The sequence below is a fragment of the Aotus nancymaae genome, unplaced genomic scaffold (genome assembly GCF_030222135.1).
Source record: "Aotus nancymaae isolate 86718 unplaced genomic scaffold, 86718_ANA_hifiasm-v0.15.2.pri h1tg000021l, whole genome shotgun sequence".
Lineage (NCBI taxonomy): Eukaryota > Metazoa > Chordata > Mammalia > Primates > Aotidae > Aotus > Aotus nancymaae.
Window position 1 is genome coordinate 31663134 of NW_026988433.1, and position 24743 is coordinate 31687876.

General features: G+C 40.0%; 1 protein-coding gene across 1 annotated transcript in view; it reads left to right on the forward strand.

Annotated features, from left to right (window-relative positions):
* SLC5A8 (solute carrier family 5 member 8) overlaps nt 1-24229 on the forward strand; it is a 59867-nt gene extending 35638 nt beyond the window's left edge. The window contains exons 11-15 of the mRNA XM_021675563.2: nt 7860-7946; nt 9419-9624; nt 14431-14534; nt 18621-18700; nt 19424-24229. Of these exons, the coding sequence (XP_021531238.1) occupies nt 7860-7946; nt 9419-9624; nt 14431-14534; nt 18621-18700; nt 19424-19549 (603 nt within the window). The 3' untranslated portion in view covers nt 19550-24229. The remainder of the gene's footprint in view (nt 1-7859; nt 7947-9418; nt 9625-14430; nt 14535-18620; nt 18701-19423) is intronic.
* Nucleotides 24230-24743: the final 514 nt, after the last annotated feature.

The following is a 24743-nucleotide window of genomic DNA, read 5'->3' on the forward strand; positions in this document are numbered from 1 at the left end:
TTGTGGCCATAAGATTAATGATAGTACATAAGGCCCACTGAAATATCTTACAGGGCTGATAGTATGTGTCACTTAAGAATTTACAACCCTGGCTCAGGGATTTCCAGGAAACAAAGCCACCTCAGCACAGATGCAGCTTTCATAAACCTTAGAACAAAGCTTACTTTTACAATAATAGCTTAAATACCCTTTATGAAAGAAACACCTAGTAACTAACCTGGACTAAATACAGATATAAAAAAGGGAGAAGGACCCCCCCAAAGTCTGACAATGGTCTCTGGATGAAGACTCTCTGGTCAGTTCATGATCTGACCCCCTCACTGTGTCTGGCCCATGACACCAGCTTATTCTCAGTATCCATCTTCTAAGAGTGCTGCCAGAATAAACCAATTGAGCATTAGATGGTGTCTAAGACTCATCTTTGATGTGACGTGAACAGAAAAGGAGATATTGCCCCTGGGGAAGCTAGTTAACTAGGTGCGCCTACAACCCCTGAACACATTTGGCATTGAGGATGAGATAAGTGAGCAAGTGAGTAATGACACCCATTTCTAAGGAAGGATTGGGAGAGGGTGACTGGGGACTGGTTCTGATCAAGAAATCGATGAAGCCCTCTGCAACACTCCACATTGTGTCTGACAATTTTTATTTTACTTTCTGGCCTGTTGCTGCCATCTACATACACTTTGTGCCTCTGCTGTGAAATTGCCACCGTGGAAAACCTGCCAAAATTGTTCGTAAGACCACTCCAGCCCCCAGTAACCAGGGACAGACTCTAAGGAGGAGGATGATACCAGCACCGGAAGTGGGGGTGGAGGATGCCCCGGCTTGAAGAGCCAACTGCTGGCTGGTGTGTCTCTGGCCCCTGCTGTGGGAGAGTTGCTCCTTGTCCCCAAGGATCTTGGCATCGTGACACCACAGACCAAGAAGGCAAAGGTGAAGCTTATCTGCCAAAGGGTTATGTGCTGTTGTCCACCAGCCGGTGACTTAGAAGCGTATTTCCCAATAGATCCTTGGACTAACACCACCAGTGAAGTCCACAGAAATCACCAAAGAGCACATTGCAGCTGTTCTCAGCCCTCCATGCACTCCAGCTGAGACATCGTGGCTTCTCAAGGAGTGTGCCACACCCCATGATGTCTGCTACGTGTTGCTGGCAGCAGCCCACAAGCAACATGCCCAAGTCAGGCAGGCTCACCTCAGAGTCACGTCATTCTGCCCTGCCAATCCAAAGCCCTGTGAGCTGTGGAATGATGATCCTGAGCCCACTGGGTTATACCACTGGCTACACTGCAGGTGTCACCAGTCATCACCTGTGGCATAGCTGAGAAAGCAGCTGCCAACTCCTCAGCTGGCTGAGATGAGGAAGTGTGTCCTAAACGCCATACACGTCCATGAAGAGGTTCACCCATGATGTAGACAGAAATTCAAAGCCTGCTCAAAGACCTGGTGCAGGAACCCAGTGAGAACGACACCACTTGGCTGTGCTGTGTGTGCCTGACAGAAAGTGCTTTGCAACTCACAGGTGGAGAAATACAAATACAACGGCCAGTGGCTGTCTTCAAAGATGATAAGATCACTCCCTTATTTCAGGACCCTGTTGAGCTTATCCAGGCACAGAGTGGAGCTGGTAGACATTGCTGTCCCTGCACTCTGCTGCAGTGGCTATTTGGGCCTGATGAATAGCACCCCCAGCATGAGCCTCTTTTCATCAAGGGCTGAAGGTGGCTGGTGTATACTTGAGGAGGAAAGGGAGCTGCTGTGGCCAGGAGAGTTGGTTTGGCCTATGATGGGCTCCCCTTAAAAACATCTGTAAGGCGTCTGGATGCAAGGTGGCCTGTTCCAGACTCTCCCCCTTGTGCCCCTGTCCCATGGGAGTGGTGGCTGTGCAAACCAACTCTCCTGGCCCTGACGGCCATAGTCCCTGAAGTTAATTGAGCTCTGCAGGTCCTCACCACCCTGGAAAATGCTGAGACAGAACCATCCAACAGAGTGTTCACAGCAGCAGCTGCCCCACTACCCACCAACCAGCGCCTTGCAGCCAGAGGTCTCACACTGGGCTCTGCTCTCCGTGACCTCCCGACACCGATCACCCACAGGACATGGGCCAGTCCAGCTGTTCACAAGGGTAGAGAGACCTCTACTGGCAATTATGCTGACGGGTGCTCCCAAATTGGTTCCTGTCTGGCAAGCCTCATGAATTCCTGCAAACCCTCCTTAATGCTAATGCGGCCCAGCCTCCCACCCACCGACCCACCACCATCTGGATGGCTGAGCATCAGCTTCTACCTCCTGGAAGATGCCTTCGCTCTAACATTCTGCCCTGTGCTCAGGATGACCCAAAGACTGTCTCACCCACCCTACCTGTATCCCTCCCTGGCAAGACTTTTACTAGTATATTTGCCTAGGGGTCTCTTGGGCCACCTCCGCCACTGTTTCTGCAGCCAGTGCCTCCTAGAGACACTTAGTGGCTGACAGCCATCTGGAGTGGACAACACCCCAGACTTTGGCTTCATTGGGCCATGTTCAAGATCACAATTTTGGATCTTTGACAGCACCTCAACACACACAGTGTCCCCAGACCTTATTGCTTAGTTCTGTGTCCTCCTTATCCTTCTGTTCCATTTTCACCTGTCATTGCTCTGCAATCAAGCAACTCTAAGCCTGCTACCACTGAGTCCATTCGACTCCTTTTACCTGTTCATCTAACCGTTTTTTCAAGCCCCAGTGTGCCTGAGTTCTTTTGCTGCTACTCCAGGTGGTCTGACTTTCCACATCCAGTGGTGGCTTCTCCAGACCAATTTCTTGGCACTGAGGTCACTGACAACCTCCACCACATTTTAGCCACCCACTGAGCAGCCAACCTTCCAGCCTGCTGTGCAAGCCCTCGCTGGCCGCCTGCCACACATCTATTACGTCCGGTCCAGACTTGGTCGCTACCTGTCCTCCACTCTTCCCTCACCATTGGTGAGTCTGCGTCAAAGCCACAGCTGAACCCCATTCTTGGGATCTCCCCTAACTGCTCAGCTGGACAGTAGACCTACTCTATCCTCTCTGTGATGATGCAGTTCAATTCCAGACTGTTCCAAAGGCACCAGTGACTCCTCCTACAGAAGATCCGTTTCTCAAGATTTGACTGACCATAGAGTGCACTTTCAAGCTCAGGCAGCCTCTCAATTATTGAACCCCTCAGGGTCAGGGGTGGAGTGTGGTATACCATGACATATATCTTGGCTATAAGATTAGTGATAGGCATAAGGCCATTGACCCCCTCAGGGTCAGGGGTGGAGTGTGGTATACCATGACATATATCTTGGCTATAAGATTAATGATAGGCACAAGGCCATTGACCCCCTCAGGGTCAGGGGTGGAGTGTGGTATACCATGACATATATCGTGGCTATAAGATTAATGATAAGCATAAGGCCACTCAAGCAACTCACAGGGTCAGTCTTATCTGTCACTTAGCAGTAGGAAGCAACCTGGCCTGGGGATTTCCAACTAGATTTCCAGGAGACCAGGTCACCTCAGCACAGAGGCAATTTTCACAAACCTCAGAACAAAGCTTACCCTTACAAGAAAAGCTTAATCTCCCTTTGTGAACAAAACACCTGGTAACTGACCTGGATTGCATACAGGTATAAGAAAGGAGGAAGGATCCCCCAAACTCTGAGAATGGTCTGTAGATGAAAACCTTCCTGGTCTGTCAGTCATCTGACTCGGACTAAATCTGGCCCATGACATTGTCCTACTCCCACTATCCTTCTGGTAAAAGCACTGCCAGAATAAAACACATGAGCATCAGACGGTGCACAAGACTTAACTGTGATGCAAAGTGAACTCAAGGGGAGAGGCCTCCCCAGGGAGCTGGTTAACTAGGACCACCCGAAACACCTGAACACAACAGGGTGGAATCCACTGACATCGTGGAAGAGGTGGCTTTGTCACTGCTGGGCCATGGTGAAAGTCCTGATTCTCCACTAGGCCTCCTGTGACATTGCCAGTAGGGAGGCAAAGGGCGCCTCTTGACAGTCTGTGGGGATGGAATCTAGGTTGGCATAGGTGTGGGTGGGGTGAACAGATTATTCTGTGGTGTTCAGATGGAATGGAGTGGTTGAGGTCTAAGAGTTTTCTGTCTTCCTAGGCTGCTCCTTTCCTGCCCCTGTGACTAGAGAGAAAACAGGATTTTGTGAGGGCTTTTAATTTAATTTTATATTTTATTTATTTATTTATTTTCCTGTGTCTGTTGCCATTTCCAGGCTGGCTGTTTTCTTCAGCTCTCAGGCTTGGATCCAGGAATCAAAAAAAAAAAAAAAAAAAAAACCTAAGGGAACTCACCCTGTGCTGCTCTTCAGGTCCAGCGTCCCTAGCGGGCTGCCTTCTTTCCACCTTTCAGAGTCTTCTTATGTTTATTTTATATGGAATGGATTTTTAGTTTTATTAGCAGGGGAATAGAGAAAAGTATGTTTATTTTATTTAAAAAGTTTGTTTATTTACCTGAAGGGTCTTTCACCTCCTGTGGTGTTTGCTCTTCTGATTAGAGAACTTTTTTTTAATGTTTTATTTTATTTATTTATTTATTTTATTGTACTTTAGGTTCTGGGGTACATGTGCAGATCATGCAGGATTGTTGCATAGGTACATACATGGCAAGGTGGTTTGCTGCCTTCCTCCCCCCATCACCTATATCTGGTATTTCTCCCCTTGTTATCCCTCCCCACCCTCCCCACCCCCCTGCTGTCCCTCCCCTAGCCACCCCCCAACTGACCACAGTGTGTGATGCTCCCCTTCCTGTGTCCACGTGTTCTCATTGTTCAACATCCGCCTATGAGTGATAACACGCGGTGTTTGATTTTCTGCTCTTGTGTCAGTTTGCTGAGAATGATGGTTTCCAGAGAACATTTTTGTGTTGGAAAGTCCTGGTCCTGCGGCACTGCGGGCATGGAGAGGACAGACCAATCTTTGGAACAGTATCTTCTTCCTGAACCCTGCAGGCACTTCACTGTCTTTAGCATGCAGGCCTTTGCATGGACTGCTCCCCCTGCCTGCAACACCCTCTCTACCTTGTCCACTGCCTAAGCCTTAGTTATTCTTCAGTTTTCAACTGAACACATTACTTATTTAAAGAGACTTTTCCTATTACCTGGATACATTTCCATTCCCTTCTGATAAATGTTTCTAGAGCACCTTGTACTTTTTTTATCTCCATTATCAAACTTTATTGTAGTTATTTATTTAATGTCTGTTCTACTGAATAGCCTGTAATCTGATGAAGGAGGGGATGATGACATTGTTGTTCTGCCATGTATGAAATGTCTGGTGCCTACTGCAGTGCCCAGGACAAAGCAAGACATTTAACAACTTTAACTTGAATGTTAACTAATAATGTAGTTGGGCTCATAAATATCCTATTGTCTAATCACCCCAAGTGTTCCCTGAAATTTCCCTGGCCACTTGGGCGACTCCTCTGGGATCCTGGACCTCCCCTTGACCTAGAAATTTAAAGGCTAATATTGAGCAAAGCAGAAGTCCTTCAGGATCTTACTTCAGTCCTAAGGCTTGGCACCATGCTGGTTGGTTGTTGCTTAGGACATACCAGTTGTTAAAATAATTTGATCTAATTCCTAATTAAATGAATGAATGAATTAGATCCAGAAGCTCCAAGCCTACTCAGCACTCCTAACCCACAGCCAGTCATACAGAATGTGCTTTCCTCATAGTCTGCATTAGTGCCTGGAGCTCTTATTGTGGCTAATTCCCTTTTTCCATATATCATCTATGGCATGATTACATACAATGATATGTTCTAGCAGAGTCATCATAACTTCAAGCCAGTTCATCCTTGCTTTATCTCTAGCCAAGCTCTTATTCTCTTTTGTAGATTTGTCTTTTTATGTCTCCAAAACTTATATCTTATGTCTCCAGAACTGCTCACCATTCCTAATTTGCTTTGTGGATCATATGACATCTTTCACATCTTGCAGTGGAGTCTATCTCCCTTCTGACTGGACTCCGCATAAACTGACTCAGAATCACATCCTTGAGTCCATATCCTTTTAAGCACTAGTTCTCCTCTCTACTCAATACCAAATCCTTTTCTTCTTCCATGAAGCAGGCTTATTAAAAAAAAAAACTTGTTTAAGTTCTTTGTAGATTCTGGATATTAGCCCTTTATCAGGTGGACTTAAACAAATTCACAAGAAAAAAAACAGCCACATCAAAAAGTGGGCAAAGGAAATGAACAGACACTTCTCAAAAGAAGATATTTATGCAGCCAACAGACATATGAAAAAAAAATTCTCATCATCAGTGGTCATTAGAGAAATGCAAATCAAAACGACAATGAGATATCATCTCATGCCAGTTAGAATGGTATTCATTAAAAAGTCAGAAAACAACAGATGCTGGAGAGGATGTAGAGAAATAAGAATGCTTTTACACTGTTGGTGGGAGTATAAATTAGTTCAACAATTGTGAAAGACAGTGTGACAATTCTTTAAGGATCTAGAACTAGAAATGCCATTTGACTTAGCAATCCCATTACTGGGTATATACTCAAAGGATTATAAATCACTCTACTCTAAAGACACATGCACACGTATGTTTATTGCATCACTGTTCACAATAGCAAAGACTTGGAACCAACCCAAATGCCTGTCAATGGTAGACTGGATAAAGCAAATTTGACACATATACACCATGGAATAGTATGCAGCCATAAAAAAAGGATGAGTTAATGTCCTTTGCAGGGACACAGATGAAGCTGGAAACTGACATTCTCAGCAAACTAACACAAGAACAGAAAACCAGACACTGCATGATCTCACTCATAGGTGGGAGTTGAACAATGAGAACACATGGACACAGGGAGGGGAACATCACACACCAGGGTCTGTTGGGGGGTAGGAGGCAGGAGGAGGGATAGCATTAGGAGAAATACCTAATGTAGATGACAGGTTGATGGGTGCAGGAAACCACTGTGCACATGTATACCTGTGTAACAAACCTGCATGTTCTGCACATGTATCCCAGAACTTAAAGTATAATAATTAAAAAAAAACAATTTCCTCTAATATTTCCTTGACTTGATATTTGATCTTTGATTCATTCATTCTGTTTTATTTAAACCGTTTTCCTCTGTGGACAAACCAGTGATTCACTAATCTTCTTTCATTGTTCTGTCTATTCTTAAGAACTGGGCGTTTGATTATTGGGAACATATATCTCTTGGAAGCTTCATTTACTTGTATTACCTCATGCTATGTTTGCACTGTAGATCTTTTTCACTATCATGGATTTGGTATCTCTATATCAAAGCAAAGGTTGCAGTTATCTAATTGGATTTTAAATCTATTTCTACATGATTTGATCAGTCTTTTTTAAATCATATTTTTCATTCTAGTTTCATCCTTAGGGAATGGCAAATGGGTTTCATCCTCCTTTCTGGTCACATAGCAGTACTTATTCACAGTTCTGTTTTGAGAGGATTTTGAAATGATCAAAACACAAAGGAGTGCTGTGATTTATAGATACCCGCAAGAGCAGTGCTAAGAGGAGTGGTATCATTCTTGATTTATACATTCATATAGGTGATCCCATTGTCTCAGGCCTCTCTATCTTCTCTGTGTTTGATTGCCCTTTTTGAGGCTACCTGCAGAAACAGATGGATGCTCGAGACTGAGGAGCAGAAACTTCCAAGTTCTAATGACTTCTTTTCCAGTGACAAGGCTATCGTGACTAAAATGATGATTTTCAGAAGGAGGCTGAATACTTTAAATCATCATCCCGATGAAATGACTTTGAAACATTTCAGTTTGGATTTGAGATTGCTAATTGCTGACATTGCTTTGTTTTTGTAGGCAGCACTCAGCATATTTGGTATGGTTGGCGGACCACTTATGGGCTTGTTTGCTTTGGGCATTTTGGTTCCCTTTGCCAACTCAATCGTAAGTACAAAGAATGAATATGTGTGAAGATTACTTTTCCAACTACACTAGCAGCTCCACACTTTTTTCTCAGTGTAGAGATGTGGTTCCTTGAGATTTGTCATTAGTTACTTGTCTTGATGACTTAAATTATTTCTGTTGGCTTTGGTGGAGTATACAATGAAGTACTATGTACGGGGGCCCTGTATGTGTGAAGCTCCATGGAAACTTCCAGAACCATATAGGGAAATTTTAAATATTCATAATATAACTAAAGGAGCAACATTTTTTGTGCACTTATCTACTTGCTCTTCTCAAAAATTAGTAGCTAGGATTCAAAAGAGATCGATGGGCTCAGACAGGAGAGATTTAAGGGCAGTAAAACTTAGGATTTCTGTGAATAGCCATAGCACAGCAAAGAGAAGCAATACAATCTTACCACCTTGGCCAGGAATTTTCTACTCCTGACATTTAAAACTGTAGCTCCTGCAACATGATTTAGCTCCCGAGGGGTGATCATAATTGGGAATATTTTCCAGAAAGACCTAATATCTCTGTCCTTCTACCTAGACGTATCTGTACTTAGAAGTACTAACGTTTGTTTGGAATAAATGAACTAGAAATTATTTCTCGGTGAAACTCAGAAGTCCACCGGTTCAGTCTGGCTATAATTAGTTCAGGAAAAGCTGATAATGTATGTACAGTTCCTTCAGATATAGGATAGCCATAGAACTATGACTTCACATTCAGGATTCTGTTTTCCATGTAACGCAGTAGGAACTGGCAAGGCAGATACTAATAAGGACTAAGATATTAATAAGTAGGAATTGGTAAGGCAGATATTAATAAGGATTGACTAAGGCAGATATTACTAAGGACTGGTTATTATTATTTATTATCCTCAATGAAATGTCATATGAAAAGCTACTTTGGTAGGAATTAATCACAATGAAAGAGTTTTGTTTGTGTCCACCTCAGAATGTTGAAGCTTGGATTAGACTCTTTTCATGATGAAATGCATAATAGATTGTTAAGTATCAGAAAAATGTATTTAAAAATCAACTTTTGATATTTGACATTTGTTGCCAGCATGCATTTCCTCCAGAAGAGCTGTAGCAGACTAAGCTAACATGCCCTTTTCTGGGGGCAGTAACGGAAGAATAACATTATTCTTCCTGCCATAAATAGTATCTTTTTTTTTTAACCATGTCTGTCCAGGGTTTTCACCAGCAGATTATCTGCCTTCTTCAAATTGGCCTTTTTCATTCCTTTTTCCCTCCCTGCCTCACTACCTTTCATTCATTTATTCACTTGCTCATTTATTCAATAGATTTTTATGGTCTGAGCACTGTCTTGGGAGGAGAGAGCACTGAATGTTTCTGCCCTTGTGGGTTTTATAATTTTGTGCCATGTTGAACTTGGCTTTCTAATGCTAATTTTAACATCAAAGCAAACTGTATTATTTTTCTTTTAAAAGCATTCTTGTTTTACAGGGAGCACTTGTTGGTCTGATGACTGGATTTGTCATTTCTCTATGGGTTGGAATTGGAGCTCAAATATATCCTCCACTTCCTGAGAGAACGATGCCATTGCACCTTGATATCTATGGCTGTAACAGCACATACAATGAGACAAATTTGATGACAACCACAGAAAGGCCATTTACTACTAGTGTTTTTCAAATACACAATGTTCAAAGGTATGGAATTAAGTTTTATTACATTATACTTTTAAAAGCTTATGCAACAACAGAGCACTCCAGTTGCTTTTTGTCTTGCCTACAACCCCGTGATTTTGCCTAATTCTGAAATGAGTAAAACCCATGTGGCTTGCTATAATATTTTCTGCAGCAGTAACAAAAATGTCCTATTTTCATAATTTCTATAGAAATTTCTGCCTTGCCTACAGATCTAAGAAAACTTAAATATTAATGAGAAAATTCTATTATATGTAAACTCTCCTAAATACCAGCTCTTAACTGCATGAAGAATTATCTTTGTCTTGGAAAAATTTTTTAAATGAAAAACACAATTATAAAAGAAATAATGCTTATATATTATGTCTTTGAAGGACAGATTTTATTGACCAAAAGCTACAATTATTTAAACATCTTAAATAATTGCCATTTGTTCAGTGGAAGGTTCCAAATCTTTGAAGCATTAGCCGTGATTCCAGCTGCGATCTTCATGCTAGAGATTTCAGTCATGCAGTACACTTTGAAGCCTCTAGATGCTGAAGTTGTCTGATTTACTGTAATGATATAGACCTGTGGGTAGAGGCACGCTTCACTGTATAGTGAATGTGAGGACAAGACTTTCTTTAGTGGATATATAAATGTCCAGCCTTAAAGCACAAACCCTGTAGATATGTTCGAGGAATGTAAAGTTGAGGCCATTGCCCCCAAAGTATTGCCCTAGTGCCAGCTTATCTGGAATGACATCATTATAGAGTCTACCCTTTTGGGTCAAGGCATGGCATACCCCTCTTAAAAATCTTAAAATGGACACACTTCTGGGAGAAGGAACATGATCATACATATAGCCATTATTAGCAATTCGTGTTCTGGAGGGAATTCAGCTATGAGAAATCTAGCCAGTGGGACTTCCAGGGGCATTCCAGGCAGGTAAGCTCTGTATGGTAGAGTAGAAAGTTAGTTCCGGAGCCTGAGGCATATCTGAGGGAAGTTTTATTAGGTGAGGTGCTGTGGAGAGAGGGGCAAGGACATGTGAGGAGCATCTGGACGGGCATCAAAGCACTAAGGGGAGGGGCTGGGAGAGACATTAGAAAGTCAGAAAGGGAGAAAAGATTAACTGAAGGTTAAGTGGGAGGACATACAGGATGTACTTCTTGTTTTACAGTTTTGCTTAGCATTTTCCTAATTTTTAAATATTTGCCCTTAAGAGTCTAAGGCATTTGGATTCCTGAAACAAATAAATTAGCTGAAGTTTATTGTATGCCTGGTACCATAATAATCACTTTTATATGTTAGTTTATTTACCAAATATTTCAGCTAATAAACGAGAATTTTTGAGCAAGAACTATGTACCCAGAACTGTGCTGACTGTTTATTTAGTATCCGTGGAAGAAAATCTTCCTCTCCTATCCACTGTTTCCTGCCTTCCAGAAAACTATATTCTACCTAGAGAGAATGTGCAAATATACACAAGACAATGAACTCTGTAAGCATGCTAGGTATAAAAATTAGGACATAGTAAATAAGAAATACTTGATACATTATTGTTAAAAGAGTGAGTACAAAGTTGGAGTGCAAGCTAGCATGAAGATTTCAGAGATGTACTACTACTTCAAGAATGCACAGGTTTGGCTAGATGAAGGGGAAAGTCTGGAAAGTCATTCTTGTCACAGAAAATGACCAGAAGGGACACTGGACGAGAAAATAAATTAAAACATGCATTGTGATAAGTAGTATTCACATGAGAGCCGGGAGGAGGAAGTCTGCCTGGCTGTAGTCAAGGAGACCTAGGAGAATTTCCTGGGCTGGAGTTAATGAGGTGGCAGGATGGAGCACAGGGACACACGGAGGGAGGAGTATGTGTTGCAGAATGAAGAAACAATGGGACACAGGTATGAAGGACTGAAGAATCAGTGCATCTTAGGAAATCACCCTAGTTCCGTGTGGCTGGAGCACAAGGGTTTTGAGCCACCCAGCTGAAGGTTGAATGTATGATTCTTTGGTTGCCTAGGTATAGATTGTTTTGATTGCTTAGATTCAGTTTTGATTTTTTTAAGTTTCCAATATTTGATAGTTACACATTGGTAACTTGCTGTGGCTTTAATTTGTATTTCCCTTATGATTAATGAAGTTGAATACATTTTCATTTGTTCACTGGCCATTGGGATATCTACTTTTGTGACTTGGTTATTGAAGTCTTTGGTCCATTTGAAATGGATTCTTTGCCTTTTTCTTATTTATGTAGGAGCTCATGACATATTCTATATATAAGATATGGCTTGAAAATATTTTCCTCCCATTTCACAGGTTGCCTTTTTACTCTTTTAATGATACATTTTTTTGTTAGTCAAAATTTCTTAATTTTAATTAATTTCTGTTTCTCAGCTTTTTCCTATATAGTTAGTCCTTTATGTGTCTTGTTTAAGAAATCCTTGCCTACCCTGAAGTCATAAAGATATTCCTCTAATTTTTCATTTAAAAGCTTTATTGTTAATCATTTCCATTTGGGAAGTGTAATCCACTTTGGAATTGATTTCTGTGGGTAATATCATCAAGATTATTTTTTCCCATGTGAATATCCAGTTAACTAAACACTATTTATTGAAAAGACTCTCCTTTTGCCCCATTGAATGCACTGGCAGTGAAACTGATGTTAACCAATTAACTATTTTTCTCTGGGCCTATTTCTCAGTTTTCTATTCTGTTCTATTTTGTCTGTCTTTGGCTCAATATCACACTCTCTCAATTTCCTTTTTTTTTTCCTGATAAAATATTTACTAGGCAGCTATCTTTTTTTTTATTGCATTTTAGGTTTTGGGGTACATGTGAAAAACATGCAAGATTGTTGCATAGGTGCATACGTGGCAGTGTGATTTGCTGCCTTCCTCCCCTTCACCTATATGTGGCATTTCTCCCCATGCTATCTCTCCCCAACTCCCCACCCCGCGCTGTCCCCCACACTCCCCCCAACAGACCCCAGTGTATAGTGCTCCCCTCCCTGTGTCCATGTGTTCCCATTGTTCAACACCCGTCTATGACACTCTCTCAATTTCATTAGCTCACCTCAATGTGTTCCCCTTCTTTCTGGGCTCTTGAAACCTCAAGTTCTCATTGTTTTTGTTTTTGTTGTTGTTATTTTTGTTTTTGTTTGAGATAGAGTCTTGCTCTGTTGCACAGGCTGGAGCTCACTGCAACCTCTGCCTCCTGGGTTCAAGAGATTTTTGTGCCTCTGCCTCCCAAGTAGCTGGGATTACAGGCATGAGTCACCATGCCTGGCCAATTTTTGTATTTTTAGTAGAGATGGTGTTTCACCATGTTGGCCAGCCTGGTCTCGAACTCCTGACCTCAGGAGATCCACCTGCCTCAGCCTCCCAAAGTGCTAGGATTATAGGTGTGAGCCACCACACCTGGCCAAGTTCTCATTGTCTTGATCTCTCTGATGTCTTCAAAAACCTGCCTCCCTCCCCATACCCCAGGTTATATGTATTGTTCTCAGCAGAATGATTGGTCTAAATCAAGCAGCTATCAAAACTGGAAGTGGAATCCTAGAGCAATCATTGTAGAAATGATCACAGAATGATCATGTTACTCTTTCATTTAAAACATTGCAACTAGTGCCATTGCTCGTAGAGTAAAATTCCAACTCATGCCCAGTTCCACAAAAAGGCCCCTGCCTATCTTTCATCTTGTAATCACTGTCTTGCTCACTGTGCCTCAGTCAGCTTATGTTTAGTCTCTGAGATGCTTTCCTCAAGAACATTTTGTTTCTCAGATCTTATTTCAAATGTCGTTTATTCCCAAAGGTTTTCTCTGACCACTCGTAGTGCAGTTCCTCCCTCTCCATGCTGTTAATAGCACGTCATCTTGTTTTATTTTCCCTACAGCACTTTCTACTAGTGGGAATTATTATATTTATTTATTATTTGTTTATTGTATTTATCTCTACATTAGAATGTAAACTTTATGTGAGAAGGAATCTTATCTACCTTATTTTTAAAAAATAATTTCAACTTTTATTTTAGATACTTGTGCAGGTTTCTTATCTGGGTGAATTGTAAGATGCTGAGGTTGGGAGTGCAATCGGTCCTGTCATCCAGGAGGTGCTATACCCAATAGTTAATTTTTCAACTCTTGCCTCGCTCCCTCCACCCTCTAAGAGTCCCCAGTGTCTATTGTTCCCTTCTTTGTGTCCATAAGTACCCAATGTTTAGCTCCCACTTACAAGTGAGAACATGTGGTATTTGGTTTTCTCTTCCTGCATTAATTAGCTTAGGATAATGGCCTCTAGCCGCACCTGTGTTGCTGAAAAGGACATGATTTTGTTCTTTTTTTATGGCTGCATAGTATTCCATGGTGTATGTGTGCCACCTTTTCTTTATCCAGTCTATCACTGATGGGCAACTTGGTTGATTGCATGTCTTTGCTATTGTAATAGTGTTGCAATGAACATAAGTGCATGTATCTTTTTGGTAGAACAATTTGTTTTCCTTTGGATATATACCTAGTAATGGGATTGCTGGGTCAAATGGTTTATCTGCCTTATTTATGGCCAACTCTCCAATCACAAGAGCAGTGCCTGGGACGTCATGCAGAATGGAATGAATAAACATGGCCCTCAAATATTTTAGTGTATAGTCAGGGTGAGTTTTTATTTCAATTCTTGATCCAATAAGAAAATTAGGGCAGCAGATTATGACATTAAAAATATTATTAAATATTATATTTTGACCTTGCCATGAGAATCACTGGTAGGTACTGGTACCTACCAGCGGCATTACATGAAATCTTACAGTTGTGTTTTTCCTTTCTTAGGACTCCACTGATGGATAACTGGTATTCTTTATCATATCTGTACTTCAGCACTGTTGGAACTTTGGTAACACTATTAGTGGGGATACTTGCCAGTTTATCAACAGGTAACTATCTAAATATTAGTACTATTATATTTACCTTTATATCAGTTTTTACTGTATCTGTTTTATAGCTATTTATGTTATTGTACTGTGATCCTATAGACAACTAGTTTATTTCTTCTGTTACTCATGGGAAATCTGAAGGTCTAGACTTGAAAGCAGAAGAGTCTCTTTTTTTTGAGACAGAGTCTTGGTCTGTAGGCCTGGCTGGAGTGCAGTGGCACGATCTCGGCTCACTGAAACCTCTTTCTCTCAGGCTCAAGCAATTCTCCTGCCTCAGCCTCCCGAGTAGCTGGGACTACAGGTGTGTGCTACTACACTCGACTAATTTTTGTATTTTTAGTAGAGATGGGGTTTCACCATGTTGGCCAGGCTGGTCTTCAACTCCTGACCTCGGTTCTGCCCTTTAGGGACTGCATGAACTTGGGCAAGTCACATAGCAACACTGAGCCTCAGCTTTCTCATGTGTAAAATGAGGACAATAATAATCGAACTGCCTATCTCACAAATTGCTGTAAGATAAAAATAAGATGCTTGAAAAAAAACTTCATAGCTACTGTGATGTTAGGGATTTTACACATATTTTTACAACAATCCTCTATGCTATGATCTGCCCATTGTCTTGTATTCATTCTTTGTGAACTGTAAAGAAGCATACACAGGTTATAGCTAAACATAGTGTGGAGGCTTTTTTAGATGTTCATCATTTTTAAAAAGTGTGTTTTTAAAAAATCAAATTAATACACATAGTATATAAGTTGCTATCTGGGATTGCTGTAGAACTGTTATCCTGAGACTCCGTTTTGTCCTCATTCTGTGAATTCTCTAAGTCCCTGTTCCTGTGTTGGGTTTTCTACTGCTTGTATTCATTACTTCTCTTTCCCATTTATTCCCTTAATTGAATGAAGCACATATCATATAGCATGTTCTTGAGAAAGAGTAGACAAAAGAAGGGGTTTTAAAAACTTTTCGTGCCTGAAAAAAAAAATTCTTTAATCTATCTTATGCTTGATTGATTGTTTGAGTAGAAAATCCTAGGGTTGAAAAGAACTGTTCTTTTTTCTGAGAGGGAGTCTGAATTTCTTTTTAGCTTACTATGTTGCTGTTGTGACGGTGCTGTGCTACAAGCTGACGCTTTGTATGTGACCCATTTTCACATTGACCACCTTGCCCTAGACCTTCAGTAGGGCGCATTCAATCTGAAGATCCATGCCCTTCAGTTCTGGACATTTTCTTTTTCTTTTCTTTTCTTCCCTTAAAAAAAATAATTTTCTGTATTCTCCTTCTGGAAATTCCTATTGGTCAAACATTTGAATTGGAATCATGGACAGTTCCTCTAATTTTCTTGTTTTTTTTTTTTCTCTCTCTTATTTTTCACCTCTGTGTCTTTTAGGTCTACTGTATGGGATATTTTTTCACTTACTTTTCCAATAATTCTCAAAGGAGTCCTCTGATCCAGTTTTGAGAATAGTCTATAGGGGAACGAGGGCAGGGAAGAGGCTATTGCAGTAACCCAGGTGAGAGATCACAGTGCTGGGGCCGGGGTAGTGTGGAGTTGGTGAAACTTGCTGGGTCCCCTGGCTCCCTACATCCCCTCACACGTATGCATCCATAGCAGCCACGCCAGGGGAAGGCTGCACTACCTCCTTCAACATGCGTTACAACTAATTAGAAATTGTACACTGGGCTGGGCATGGTGGCTCACGCTTGTAATCCCAGCATTTTGGGAGGCCGAGGTGGGCAGATCACAAGGTCCAGAGATCGAGACCATCCTGGCCAACATGGTGAAACCCTGTCTCTACTAAAAATACAAAAATTCACTAGGCATGGTGGCATGCACCTGTAGTCCCAGCTACTCGGGAGGCTAAGGCAGGAGAATCGCTTGAACCTGGGAGGCAGAGGTTGCAGTGAGCTGAGATAGCACCACTGTATTCCAGCCTGGTGACAGAGCAAGACTCTGTCTCAACAACAACAAAAAAAGAATTTGTATACTGTGGTTCGAGGATGTCTGATGTCTTTGCTCTATACTACAAAGCTGCCAGCACTGTGCCACTTTATAGAATCCTGCTATCAATTTCTGTTTTTTGGCACTGGGATAGTAGCTGTCTGTCAAACTTCTGTGACACTTGTATTTATAATTATAAAATTTGTTGCTATTCATTATTTCTCAAACAGTTGTTGGGAAGTATTCTCTTCCTTTTCTGAAAGAACTTTCTCAAAAATACAATTCCCAGCACAGTAGGTTTTTTTTTTTTTTGGTCCAGTTTGATATATTTTAAGACAGAATTTTTTTTTTTTTTTTTTTTTTTTTTGAGATTGAGTCTCACTCTTTTGCTCAGGCTGGGGTGCAGTGGCATAATCTTGGCTCACTGCAACCTCTGCCTCCTGTGTTCAAGCGATTTGCCTGCCTCAGCTTCCCTAGTAACTAGGAGTACAGGCACATACCACCATGCCTGGCTAATTTTTGCATTTTTAGTAGAGATGGGGTTTCACCATGTTGGCCAAACTGATTTCAAACTCCTGATCTCAGGTGATCTGCCTCAGTCTCCCAAATTGTTGATTACAGGGATGAGCCACCATGCCCAGCCTTAAGACAGATTTTGATCTTTTCCCAGTAGTTATCCAGTTGTTCAGATCTGGAATACACCTAATCAGCCTCTCTGTTCTATTTGTCCTTTGATCCTTACTTAGCTCATTTTTTAAAAGAAAGTGGAGTATCAGAGTACCTCCTTTGAGTACTCCCTTTTTTCTTTTAAATGCTTTGATTCTGAAAAACCACATACAGTGATATCTTTTGTTTCAATAAGTAATGCTCTACCTCAGTGACTGGGATCCAGTAATAGAAAACACTTCAACTTCATTAACTACTTACTCCTACTTCACAGAAGCAGTGAGTACCTTGAAAACTACCTAGAAGCATACAATTTTGATGTTCCTTGGGAAATAGATTTTAAAGCCTATCATAGTATACTAAAATTTGTATAAGAGTTCAGGCCTTACAGACTCGGTTGATGTTTCAGCCCCACCTTATTTTTACTATGCAGAAGGCTATGTTTTCATCAGTAAAATGGGGGCAAATAGTTTCCTAAGTAGATCACAAACTGTGGGCACAGAGATGGCTTTGTTTCTCTGTTTCTCTAACACCTAGTAACATCTCTGGCACACGGTAGGTACTGAATAACATCAAATGAATTCATTTAAAATTGATTCTGTCTCCAGAACAGCAGAGATTCCCATAGTTAAAAGTCTAGTATTTGTACTAAAGTAGTGGTTCTTAAACTTTAGAGGACATAAGTATACCCTTGGAAATTTTATAAAAATCAGGCTTCAGGGGTCCTACCCACAGAGGTCCTAATTTGGTTAGTCCAGGCTAGAGTCTGGGAATCTGCATTTTAAGTACATTCTTTGAATGATTTGGGTAAGGGTAGTTGGAGGACCACTCTTTGAGGTATCCAATTTTTAAAAGCATCCTCTTTGATCCACAAAAAATACCAAAGCAAAAGACAATTTTTTTTTTTGTAAAGAAAACTTTAGGGAAGAGGATTTGGATCAAACATCAGTCAGCATACTGATTTTCATTTCAATAATTTATTCAGTAGTTCAGAATTTCCTGAGTTTCTTCATAGACATGTATATTTGTAGCCACTAAAGTAGGGAAAAGCTGCTCCACTGTCTGAAGCAGAGGCAGATGGTTTGATATTTTACTGATGGCATGGAGGATGCTTTTAAACCAGTTTTCCTACCAGCATTGGGCCAGATGACTGTTTCTCTAGCTGAGTACCAGATGAAGCTGTTGGCTTCCGTTTAAGCTCTATCTCTCGCACACACATATATGTGTGTGTGTGTGTGTATATATATATATGTAAAACAAGACTCCTATGTATTATAGTGAGAGGCTTTCAAGGCCCAGGGCTAAGGGAAGGGGAATGGTGGGCTAAGTCATCAGTACTTTTAAGTTTCCCTTTCTCTTTGTGTTTTATGAATGTATGGAGTTGAATGTGAACAAGTTAAATGCTTGTGTTATGGAATGTCTCTGTGTAGTTACTGGTGTCCTTTTTAACAATGTAAATAATGTACATTTTTTTCCAGGAGGAAGAAAACAGAACTTAGACCCCAGATTTATACTAACCAAAGAGGACTTTTTATCCAATTTTGACATTTTTAAGAAAGTGAGTTGGTTTTCATTTACGTTGAGTTAGGAAAATGGGCTTTATTACCTGGATAGAACACTAGTTAGTCCTCAGCCTCTTTCTTGAACAGTGATGGAAAAGGAAGGTATAGACCCTATATCATCTGATGATCTATATATGCTGGATTGCTCTCTATCCTAGGATGAGCTACATGGTTTTATAGCTCCATATGCTCTGATACACTATACCTATTGTCTATCTATCCTCTGATGAGCTATAATCTGTTGTATATCCCTCTTTCCTTTGATGATCTGTATCTGTTGTACATCTCTCTCTCCTCTGATAACCTATATCTGTTGTATATCACTCTATCCTCTGATGAGCTATACCTGTTGTATATCTCTCTATATCTGTGTATCCTCTGATAACCTATATCTATTGTATCTCTCTGTATCTGTCAATCCTCTGATAACCTATATCTGTTTTATCTATATACCTGTCTAGCCTCTGATAACCTATATCTGTTATATCTCTCTCTATTGTCTGATGAGCTGTTGTGTATCTATCTTCTGATAACCTATGTCTGTTGAATAACTCTCTATCCTCTGAGGAAGTATACCTGCTGTATATTTATCTCCCTCAGTAGATTAGAAAGCTGATGTAGAGAAATAAAAATAGTAGAAACAATTATTTAGAATTATGTGAATGAAGAACTTCTTTTTTTTTTTTTTTTCTAATCACCATGTTAACATTTTCTTTTAGAAGAAGCATGTTTTAAGCTATAAATCCCATCCAGTGGAAGATGGTGGAACTGATAATCCTGCTTTCAACCACATTGAATTGAACTTCCCAGATCAGAGTGGCAAGAGCAATGGGACTCGTTTGTGAAGCAACTATGATACTAGATGCCCTTAAATGATGTTTCAGTTTTATATGTTTTCTGGGATATTTGAACCAAGTTTTCTTTTTGTGTGTGTGTTGTATCATGAGTGTTTGGGGGATACATTTTTGTTAAAACAAAGTCTGGACTATCTTCACTTACTGCACCATTAATTGATGTTACTCTGGAGTTTAGAATTTTGGCATTGGCATTTGTCTCTCTTTTCTTCATTTCAATGAAGCTGTAATTCTGAAAATTATAACTACATAGACACTGAAAAGCTAATACACACATATGCACATATATTTGATTGTCAAAGGTATGTTCTTAAATTTGGGCACTATTGAAAATATTTTCCATGCCTTGGTGCTAGCATATAAGTTTGGAAGTTTGCCAAAATCATAATTAATCTTGTAAAGAGCTTTTTTCCCTCTTATTACATATGCCATTCTTAGGGAGCAATGAGGTAACAGGCCTGTATTGTCTAGATCTTTGCTTTTTATCCCCTTATCAGCCCAGAGCATATACTAACCTGGGAACTAATTCTGTATCGGGAAGGTGGTAATCAATAAGCATTCTGTCTGGGAAAGACCATGGGCCTAGTGATCAAAGTCTTCTTGGTGCTGTTCATTAACTCTTGTGTCTTTTGGCTTGTTTCTAGAGTTTCTGGACTTTGGCTGCTGATACTGCATTTCTTGGACTATAATTTTTATCTGCATGCCCAGTTTCTGACTTATCAAGTTGGGTTTTGTTGTGCACTCTACCTGAGCCTGTCTTCATAATTTTCTGTTTATTTCCTTGGGCTTGGATATGTCTCAAGACACTACATGTGAATCATGCCACCCCAAATCCTGGCTTACCAAGTCCCAGCCTATAAATTATGAACTCCCATGACTTGGTACTAACGTATACTTGATGTAGGTACTTACAAACTTGATAATCCAAGAAGAGTATATTCTTAAAAATGGTTACGCTCCATGGAGTTAGGTGACTGCACTCAATGCTATTAAGTTGAACTTTTAAATGTCAACTAATGTGCAATCAATTAAACTTAAAGATACATAGGCTTAGAAATTTTTAAATTTTAGTATATTTATCCATTAAAGAGCTAATTACATAGGCAAACACTACTTTTTTTTAAATGTCTGGACCCAATTAAAAAATGCCTTGTTCCATGTTTTAAGATTTTTAAGTGGCAGTCTCAAAGCTGCTTAGCTGTTTATTTTGCTGTGTTCCTAGCTAAGAGTTTGATTATAGGATTTCATCAATAACTTATTTTTTGTACAGTTCCCACATTAGATACTGTTTAAAAGTACTTTTAAACTTTTCAATTTTTTTTAGAAACATGAGAGAAATAGATACATAGAAATGATTTTATGATTAAATAATGTTGTGCTTATTTTCTGATACATGTTATTTAGGTAATCAGGCCCTGTACATTTAGAGGTTGCTAACTGACAATGTTAAGAACTATATATATTAAAAAAAAAAAAAAAAGGGTTGGTCGCAGTGGTTCACACCTGTAATCCCAGCACTTTGGGAGGCCCAGGTGGGCCAAATTGGTGAAACCTCATCTCTACTAAATACAAAAATTAGCTGGGCGTGGGGGCATGTGCCATAATCCCAGCTACTCAGGAGGCTGAGGCAGGAGAATTACTCAAACCCGGGAGGCGGACGTTACAGTGAGCCGAGATCACTCCATTGCACTCCTGCCTGGGCAACAAGAGTGAAACTCCATCTCAGAAAAAAAAAAAATTTTTTTTTAAAAAGGCTGGGCATGGTGGCTCACACTTGTAATCCCTACATTTGAGAGGCTGAGGCAGGAAGATAGTTTGAGGCCAGGAGTTTAAGTCCAGCTTAGGAACATAGTGAGATCTCATCTCTACCAAAAAAAAAAAGATTAAAAATTAAAAAAAAAAAAACAAAAACTTAGCTAGGCATGTTGGCACATACTTGTAGTCCCAGTTACTAGGGAGGCTGAAATGGGAGGATAGTAATTTCTCCAGTAGTTGTAAAACATGAAAGGCACTCAATACAAATTGGAATATATACTTTTGGTCATGTGATAAGGGTTAGTGATAAAAAGGGCCTACTTCCATAGGGATGCTTGGAGTCTTAACACCAGCCTGTGACTAGATGTGTGTAATTCTGAGATTTAGTGTTAGGGAAACTTTGTTGCCTTGTAGTTAGCCATGTCTTCCAATCATCCATTACCAATAATATTAGTAATATTATAATAAGTAAGAGACTCATCTCTACCATCACTGAGTTTATTGTCTAATAAAGAAAGTGGGCAAAATACAAGTAGTTACGGTAAAGTGTTGTAACTGAACCCAGATGTGGCTACCCGCCACTTGAAAACCAAACTAAAGAGAGAAGAGAGTTGGTGGGAGGAAAAGCAGGTTTATTTGAAGACCCAGCAAACCAAGAAGATGGTAGACTATTGTCCTAAAGTACCTCTTAAATTAGTACCAACTGCAGATTATTTTTATGTTAAGAGCAGGGGGAAGGAGAGGCAGGTGGGATCAAGAGGTGACTGATAACTGCAGACATCTGAGCACCAACGAGGGCCTAAGGAGGTAGAGAACTTCTTTTTCCTTGGTAAGGTAACAATGCTCCTATAAATCTTTAACAAAACAGTTGTTTACCTACTTACCCTTTAATCCCAGAGTTGGTTTCAAAAACTACATGATTGTTTCTTTGCATATGATATGGTTTGTATTTGTGTCTCCATTCAAATATCATGTGGAATTGTAATCCCTCGTGTTGGAGAAGGGGCCTGCTGGAAGTTGATTGGATCATGGGGCGAACTTCCCCTTGCTGTTCTTGTGATAATGAGTGAGTTGTCATGATATCTGGTTGTTTAACAGTGTGTAGCACCTCCCCCTTCTGCTTTTGCCTCCTGCTTCAGCCACATTAAGACATGCCTCTTTCCTCTTTGCCTGCTGCCATGATTGTAAGTTTCCTGAGGCCTCCCCAAGCCGTGCTTCCTGTACAGCCTGCAGAATCATAGCCAATTAAACCTCTTTGCTTTATAAATTACCCAGTCTCAGGTAGTTTTTAAAAATAAAATAAATTAAATCTATGAGTTATTAGTGATACTAAAAAAATAAGCAATTTGCAACCCTTCCATTTATCCTTTTCTTCTTCTCCTGCTCCTTCTTTGTCATTGTCTCCATCTCCTTCTCCTTCTACTGCTGTTTTATTCATGTTAGGGTTCCATAGACTATTAGTAGCTGACTATTTGTGGGAAGGGAGGCTATTTGAGTGGCTTACTAATTTTCTTTTATTAGGTTGGTGCAAAAGTAATTGCAGTTTTTGCCAATATTGTTTTACTGACACATTTTCCAGAAACTTCAAATTGCTAAATTTTTCAAAACACTTGTTAATCTGAAAATATTAGATTAACTCTTATATGACAATTTATATGGTTAACAAATTTTAGTTTTATAGTTCACTCAACATTTTAAAATATTCTTCCGTTATCTTTTGGTATCTATTCCTGATGTTGTGATGTTTGCTGTCTGCCTAGTTGTTATCCTTTGGAGATACAGTAGGCTTTGATATATGTGGATAATTGGTTCTATGACTTCCAGTGTAGTCAAAATTTGCACATACTCAAGTCCTGTAGTCAGCCCTGCAGAACTCATGTATACAAAAGGTTGACTCTCCATATATGCAAGTTTCTTCTCCTGCAAATACTTCATTTTTGGTGTATTTTCGATCTGCATTCATTTTTTAAAATCCATGTAAAGTGGAACCTTCCAGTTCAAACCTGTATTGTTCCAAGGGGCAACTGTCTTCTCTCTTTTCTTTGTGAATGCATTTAAAATTTACTTTTTATTGTGCTTTTTCTCTAGCTTTGCCACAAAGCTACCTTTTCTGCTACCTTTGAGTCTAGGTATGAATATGTTTTTATTTCCTCCTTGGGGCTTCTGTTTCTTCAATCTAAAGAGTTATACCTTTAATATTGAAAATTTTTAGGTGTTAGCTCTTTGAATATTTCCCTTTTCCCAATTTTTTTCTATTCTGTATCTCTTTAACTCCCATTAGATGTATGTTGTACCTTTTAAATCCAGTCCTTCATATTTCCTAATTTGGTTCATATTTTCCAACTTTTTGTATTTATGTGATACATCCTGGACAATTTTCTCAGATATTTTTGTTCATTACCCCTCCCTGCTGTTTCTAATCTGCTATTAATTTGTCCATACAGTTCTCCATTTCAGTGACTTAACATTTTTTCATTTCTAGAGTTGGATATGCTTCTTTTTCAAAATTTGCTATTCTTTTATTCATAATATTTGATTTTTTAAATCATTATTCACTTCAATAATTTTAACCATATTTATGACCCCTTAATTTCATGATATTATCTGAAGTTGCTGGAGTGCTAGTTTTTTTTTTTTTTTTTTTGGTATTTGATTTTTTTTTTCTTTTTTTATTGCATTTTAGGTTTTGGGGTACATGTGAAGAACATGCAAGATTGTTGCATAGGTGCATAAGTGGCAGTGTGATTTGCTGCCTTCCTCCACTTCAACTATATGTGGCATTTCTCCCCATGCTATCTCTCCCCAACTCCCCATCCCCCGCTGTACCTCCCCTATTTCCCCCCAACAGACCCTAGTGTGTAGTGCTCCCCTCCCTGTGTCCATGTGTTCTCATTGTTCAACACCCGCCTATGAGTGAGAACATGTGGTGTTTGATTTTCTGTTCTTGTGTCAGTTTGCTGAGAATGATGGTTTCCAGGTTCATCCATGTCCCTACAAAGGACGCGAACTCATCGTTTTTGATGGCTGCATAATATTCCATGGTGTATATGTGCCACATTTTCCCTGGGCATTTGGGTTGGTTCCAGGTCTTTGCTATTGTCAACAGTGCTGCAATGAACATTCGTGTACATCTGTCCTTATAGTAGAATCATTTATAATCCTTTGGATATATACCCAGTAATGGGATTGCTGGGTCAAATGGAATTTCTATTTCTAGGTCCTTGAGGAATCGCCACACTGTCTTCCACCAACAGTGTAAAAGTGTTATTTCTCCACATCCTCTCCAGCATCTGTTGTCTCCAGATTTTTTAATGATTGCCATTCTAAGTGGCGTGAGATGGTATCTCAATGTAGTTTTGATTTGCATTTCTCTAATGACCAGTGATGATGAGCATTTTTTCATGTTTGTTGGCCTCATGTATGTCTTCTT